Source organism: Acanthopagrus latus, chromosome 5 (genome assembly GCF_904848185.1).
Source record: "Acanthopagrus latus isolate v.2019 chromosome 5, fAcaLat1.1, whole genome shotgun sequence".
Taxonomy (NCBI): Eukaryota; Metazoa; Chordata; class Actinopteri; order Spariformes; family Sparidae; genus Acanthopagrus; species Acanthopagrus latus.
This window is the reverse complement of record NC_051043.1, coordinates 5,761,973-5,769,338: the sequence shown is the minus strand read 5'-3', so window position 1 is coordinate 5,769,338 and position 7,366 is coordinate 5,761,973. Positions and strand designations below refer to the sequence as shown.

The following is a 7,366-nucleotide window of genomic DNA, read 5'->3' as shown; positions in this document are numbered from 1 at the left end:
CACGTCTAGTGTGTTCTCTTCTAGTCACTGGTGTAGTGAAACAGAGTACATTTACTCAAGAACTGTACTGAAAAACACTTTCAAGGTACTTAACTACTTATCTATATTAGCAATTAACTGACTTCTCACTAAGCAAACACTCACAGGTGGAGTCTTGAATCAAGCATGAAACAGCTGATCTTCCAGTCAAAAGGTATTTATTTCACACAGCAGTAAGCTCTCCCGGGATGAACTGATTTTTCTGTCTGATGCTCCCCTTTATATCCTATTCTGCTCCGGGGGTTTCCACGCCCTTGGATCCTCCTTTTTGGCCTGATCGATACCCTTAACCACGATTAACTTCCATTTTTAGATTATACCGGTGGAATATCTTCCAAATAAGGTTTTAAAAATAAAGCCAGACACCCCCGTTTCAGCCCCCTCCCTCCTTGGGGCTTGGGTGTCATCTGGCAATAATCATCTTTTGTTTATTTCATGCTTAGCAGTCATAATCTCTATATACAGTAACTGTGACTCTTGTGTTCCTCTTAAAGGATGATTCCTCTATGGTTTATCCATTGCAGGTGTTTTCCTTCTACACACACAGAACAGCTGAACACTTCTAAATAGGGTGATAGTATTACAGATCAGGTTTTTATCCACTACAAGTCTTTCCATTTTATGTTACTTTGGGGAACTATTGTCCTTTTTACTCCACTACATTTATCTGTCAGTTTTAGTTACTTGATTCTTTACAAATTCAATTTATTCATAAAAATATAACCACTAATAAATTATGATGCATTATTCTGGACAAAGCTCCCCTGCAGTACTTGAGGTAGTTAAAATGTGCTCAGCCAGCTTCAACATTAGTGATGCTCAGTGATCAATAATTCAAATCCATTAATATCATATACTGTATATCATTCTGAAATAGGCCAGTATTCATAATGAGTACTTATCTTTGGTCCTTAAAGATGTAATATGTAAGAATTATGTGTTCAAATGTCTAAAAACGACTAGACCTTTCTTATATATTCTTTTTGCATTGTGTAGCTGTTACATGATCCCCATGTTTCAAACAATGCTCAAAGAAATCGACAACTTATTGAAAGTAACAGCGCTTCGTTCGGACGTCAGTCAGTAAGAAAGTCGGCAGATGAGACTAAATGTCACCTGAATAAAAATTAAATATTTCTCTTATCTGCCAACATTTGTGCCTGGTGAATTTGTGTGGTTGAGTGCAGGTCAACTGTCATTGAGCTCAGCACACACCAGAAACTCTGGTTTCCCTTTCCTCTCTGTAATGTTATGTTGTATGTGAAATCAAGAACATCTCCCCTTCAGCTCAAGTTGGCAGTCACAATCACAGAACATGAACACCCGACAGCGGAGGGATCGTGGCTTCTGTCAGGTTGATAAACCTGATAAAGGATCAGGTTGATAAACTTTTTATTCCAAACTTTAAAAGGGACATGTGAACTCTGCTGGATCAGAGCAGACTGCTATGTAACTCTGGTTGTTTATTCCTTCAGAGGGTCTGCCTCTGCACCCGACACTCTCCTCCAGAGCTAGCCTGCACTGAGCGGCTGAGCAGTCGTTCTGCCCTTTACTAGACACAACCAGAGGTGGACTTACAACTGGGCAAAGGTTGACAATTGCCTTGGGCCCTAAGCTACCAGGGGCCCCATTAAACATCTCATAACTTATGGTTAAGAAAGTTTCTTTTTCCATTTTGTTAAGATTTTCTTTTAACCCATGTGCTAATAGTGCATCACAATGCTCAATCCATAAATCAATCCATGCTCAGGGCCCCCATTCACTCCCCACTACGCTGGACTACTCCATCTGACTGCATGTGCTTTTCCCTCAGTAACATTTTGAGCGCAGGACAGCAACTTGTAAGTGTAAGAGTATTTCTACACCGGAAGGTTTGAGTACTTCTTCCATCACTTCATTAATTCATTGTGTAGAATTAAGAGCAGAAATTATTAATACTAAGCATCTAAAATTCACTCTAACGTCTATTTCTCTCCTAGTCAGTTTTAAAGTGGAAGGTGTGAGTCAGCGCAGGCAGTGGCATACATTCATGGTATTACAGGAAATGTCATTACGTGTCTGACAGATCCCAGAGCAACCCCCCCCCCCCACCTTTGTTCAAATGAATAATTTAATCAAAAACATCACAACTGCTGACTTTACAATCCAACAGGAGTCAGAATCTAATGTGAAATCATACCTCGCAAACATTGTTTATGTGGCATAAGCCGTTCCCCCTCCCGGCCTTATTTAAATGCTAATGAGAGCGGTGATGCAGCAGGATGAGTCTCCCTGCTTGCTCTCTCATTAGGCATGAGAGGTGAGCGATGAGGGGAGGCAGGGCGGCGGAGGTAGGTACCAGAGCCAGGAGGAGACTGACCCCTGAGCTGCTGGAAGGGAAGACGGTGTTAGTTGAAGGGGAAGCTGATCTCCTGCAGGCCCCTGGTGAAAGCTTTAGTATGCACCAACCACAGCCCCTCACCACGGCACCGACGCACAGCAGCCAGTGACAGAAAATGACCGTAAAGCAAATTTACGGCCGGCGAGGACTGTTTCCTCTGCACTCCACAGCCCTGGCAAAGCTCATTTATATCCAACGTAACGAGGTTGCCGAGCGCAGAGCTGCCCGGGGAGGAGGAAATGGTGGAGCTAAATGGAGGAAGCTGGGGGGAGAAGAAAATGAGGAAGAGCCAAGGTGACAAAAGGGTCAAACAAACTACCCCTGTCGAGGGCACATTTATTTTTCCACAAGAAACACACAAACATGCAACAAGATCATCACAATTCAATAAAGACCGATAGATTAAGAAGCCCTTTATAGTTTAATCAATGTCTCTCGATGTCTTGCTTTTAGTTTATCTCAGCAGTTTTGAACCATTTCAAATAGCAACACGTGGACACTGCCAAAGAGAAATCAAACCACGGAAATCATGATTTGAAAAGTGTCAATTAAAAATGGGCACTTAAAAAATGCAAAACATTCGAATGTTTCACATGTCAAAAAGAGAAGTGAGGAGGGCAGCCAAACGCTGCCTCGTCCCCCCATCTGCAGAAATCAAACCTGATAGAGGAAAACACCTGTCTAACTAACCGGAGTAAGACGCAAAACCACAGTGCTAAATCACCAGAAAGACTCGGGTGACATCTCTAAAGAAGCCATGATGTTTTCAGACGCAAAAAAAAAAAAAGAAAAAAGTTATTAAATGTGCTCACAGTTCGGTTGACATGCACCTCTGGGAGAACATTACTGTAGCTGTAAAGGACATGAACCTAAGACTCGCTTACTGGACGCTGGCTCGGCGCACATTCACACGCGCTCGCACGGACAAACAGATACAAACACACTGGCATTATCAACACAAAATGTTAAGGTATCGTTCAGAGAGAGGAGTACAGTTTTGCAGTTGACGATACGAGAGAGTACAAAGGTAAATACTTCGTTATGTCAGGACAAAGTGGTTTCATCCCACTTTTTATCAAATGGAAAAGAGTATGGAACGAGGCTTAACAAGAGTAATACAGCAATGTTATGTTATAGTTCTTTTAGAGACAATCATCATTCAAAAAAAGGACATCAAAAATATATGTTTTCTAATATATAGCGTGTGAACGTCCTCGGATCGCGACCCCCTTTTGTTTAGAAACCTGGAGGTAGGCACCCCATAAAGAAAAACATCCATTGTCATTGAAAACCAAGAAAAATCCGCCTCCTTGCTACACATTTAAATCATGTATCAGATCTTAAAATAGTAAATTGCATAAACACCAATCTCTCTCTCTTAAACAGACAAAATACCAAACCATGTTCTATTCATCGTTCCCGTAGAAGTCTGTACACACCTGAAAAGTCTAAAGGGCCTGCGTCGCTCACACTACAAGGCCGTCACATGGAAAGGAAAAGTTGAAGAAGAAGAAGCGAACATTTGGATTTCTCTGGTTAATGAGACTTCACTCAATGTGGACAAAATTCCCTGATAGACTGGAAGCATTCTCTCTTGCTGATGTTTCATAAAGGGAGTCAAAAAGGTTGTGAAGAAGAAAACTTGAGATGGAACAAGCCAAAACAATTCCAGGCCTGCATCAGAGTCTCGACTACAAACACTTTCAGAGGTCTGTTTTAGCTTGTGAAGGTGACAGAGAGTTGGAGTTTTAAACACAGAGTACAGAAAAGCCCCTGAAAACCTGGATCAAAGTCTCTAACATGAAATATTGGTGTTTATATTAGCATAAATCGAAGTTTAGCCTAAGCTAGCTAGCAACACTATAAGAAAGGCTAGATATCAAATGCAAAGATGGCACCTATTCAGCCTAGTTAGAGTGCTTGCCAGGCTCATCTGGCCCAAAAGAGTTTTTTTGGAAAATTTAAAGCAAGGCTGAGCGAAATGCGCTAACTTTGGGAGAAAACTGAATTGTGTTTATGTAGGACCTAGCCAGGGGTCGGGTTAGGACATGGAAAATAACTGATTGAACAGGTTTACAGGGCCTTTTGTATTCTGTGTACCGAATATGACAACTGACTGCGGTCAATCCAACCAATCTGTTGCTTGACTCGGCTAAAACAAACTCCAAGAATGATCTGTAGCTTCAATTTAACCCAGGCGCACTGTTTTCATCTTCTTTCAATGATTGCTGACTGCATCCATTCCCATGTTCAGGACAAGTAGAAAAAGAGAAATGGCCCATTTTTTTTTTGGGGGGGGGGGGTGTCATCTTCATGCTGCTAAAGCTCCCCGACCAATAGTAGAGACACATTTACCGTATTTATTGGGGGTCCCACAGAGGATCAACTACACAGATTCTACATGAAGGTCACGACAGCAGCATACGCTAAGACTACTTGTAATATAAGACGTCCATAACATGTCGTACATATTTCAACAGTCCCTGACATACTGACAAATTCACCTTTGCCAGATTTTATGTATTCATGTTAACATGTGCCTGTGTATAGATATGTGGGCCACTCGATATCTTTAGATTCTCTATATAGAAGAGTATAAAAATAAATTAAACTTACACCATCGACTCAAACTGAGCTTGAATTTAAAGGTATATCACATCTGCAAATGTATATTATATATATTTTTCAAAGCATCGCAAGCCGGTTTATAAACAACAACTTAAAAAAGGACATATTTTAAGACATTTTCCTAAAAATCAAACAACCGATTGAACAAAACTGTTGCCTCAAAGTGCTATGGAAGACTATGATTCACTCCGAAATTAAGCTCACAGCCGGGTGCCCGCACGATAAAACCCTACATCAACAACAACCCCGCTCATTAAAATTGATCAGATATATTTATGGAGAATTATGCAGCGCTGGGTGATCTTTTATCTCAGATTAAAGAAACATCACAAGATCTCCACCAAGGACCTTCAGAAGGTCTCCAGCTCGCAGGCATAATATCTGAAAGGGAGAGAGGAGAGCGCGGGAAAAAAAATAGTCCCCAGCCAACTGCAGACCAACATTAGCGCGCTTCCTCCTCGAATGAGGCTCTGAGCTCTGCTGCCGAGGAGGAGGAGGAGGAGGAGGAGGAGGAAAGTGGGGGCGAGGCCGTACGTCAGGATCGAGCGACTCGCACGGGGGGATGAGTTGTTTCACTTCTCGCTGTACAAACAGTGGAGCCCAGTGCGCCACCCCGCAGCAAACAGGCCCACCAGAGACTTGTAGATGGCAGGCGAGCAGAAGCGCTGCTCAGGATGCATCTCGAGGGGAAACTGTTGGGGGTTTGAAAGAGGGGACGTCCATCTGCGAGGAGCCCCTTCAGCTTTTCTCCTCAAGGACCTCCAGCCAGCATATTAAAGCCTCCGTGCACACGATCACACACTCGCCCCTCCAGTATGGTCAGCATGATGGATCGCGCCGACGCCTGGGTCCTCTCCAACAGGGAGAAATATAATGCAGGCTTTATATTCACAGAGGTCAGCGTCATCAGTGTGTCAACAAAACAAATGAGTTTAACCTTGGCGTGCGGCAAAGGCCCGCTTCAAACCTCGTAACAAGCATCAAACTGACTGGTAAGATGCTCGTTTCATGTATTTCACGTCTCCTCTCATAGACAGGCTGCAAGGTTAACCATACAACATACGTTTATCACCAGACACTAATATTTCATAGCCTTTAGCTCTCTGGAATGCAATACAGAACACTTTTCATTTTACACAACAACTGGCCCCTCATGTCAGAATCAGAAACAATCTGAGGTGCCCCGTGCAACTCTAACAGCCACAATCCTTCCCCTCAAATCACAAAACCAAGTTTCACCACTTGTCACAGGACATCAATATTTATTAGAGGAAAAGGGGCGGGAGCAAATAATGGATCTGGATAAATTCAGACTGCAAAAATTCTCTTAAATTTCTCTTCACAAAATCAAGCAACAACAGATCTATCGACGCCTCACCCTATTGCAGATATTCGCCCAGCATTCATTATGCAGCGTTAGTCCGGGCCATGCATTCTGGAGTTCAGCATTTACAAATATGCCTTTTGTATAGTTTGGGCCCCTTGCAGAGGAACAGCTTCGGGTTTCGATCTAAAAGGGGTTAAACAACATTTACCTGCAGCTATTGACATCAAGACAGAAATGTCACCTTGCCTTTACATTCTTCAGCCCTCTGAGAAAATCTGCATGAATCAAGAGACAGCAGGGGGGAGATCTCAGGTTATACAATGGATCAAAATATTGATCATAACCACAGCGTTTATTTAGCTTCCTTTTGCTCTTGTGCCACCACTTCTGCAGGGTATTTTTCGTTTGTGGGGAGTAAAGAGTTGTCAGCTGCATGTTGACCCGTCATGCAGTGTCCCTATTCTCTGGGAGAAAACGGGGCATGGTGGGTAATGTTCCTGTGTACCAGCTCAGCCGGCCATCAGTCCTTTAGGTTGTCCTCTCCGACTCCCTGGGCTGACAGCTCTGTCAGGACATTGTCCAGGTAGTTGGGGTCGGGGTAGCCGTGGCCTGTCAGGTTGGAGCCGAATTCTGTCTTGTGGTGAATCTCGTTCCACACCACTGTGTCCGACTCGCCCGTGGTGCTGGACGTGCCGATGGTGAAGATGAGACGTCGGTCCCAGGCCATGATCAGCAGCTTCAGGACCTGGAGATACAGCAGCAGTTTTTAACTGGTTACGAAACTGTAACAATTTAATACTGATGCATAAGACCAACATGAACACACAGGACCATTATTGAGAAGATTGGCTATTTCTTCTTACGTATAGATATAGTTATCAGTTCATATAGTTATTGTTACGACTTATCTGGGCTGGATTAATTACCAAATTAAACTGTTTTTTACGGCGGTCGTCTCATAGAAAGAAGCTACTCTGTAGTCTGGTGGTACG

General features: G+C 43.0%; 1 protein-coding gene across 4 annotated transcripts in view; it reads right to left on the bottom strand.

Moving 5' to 3' along the window:
- Window positions 1–2,725: 2,725 nt before the first annotated feature.
- The window catches only part of dtx1 (deltex 1, E3 ubiquitin ligase), a 52,149-nt gene continuing 47,508 nt past the window's right edge, over window positions 2,726–7,366 (bottom strand). For all 4 annotated transcript variants that reach the window (XM_037098248.1, XM_037098246.1, XM_037098245.1 and 1 more), the window contains one exon: window positions 2,726–7,119. In XM_037098248.1, the coding sequence (XP_036954143.1) occupies window positions 6,895–7,119 (225 nt within the window). In that variant the 3' untranslated portion in view covers window positions 2,726–6,894. The remainder of the gene's footprint in view (window positions 7,120–7,366) is intronic.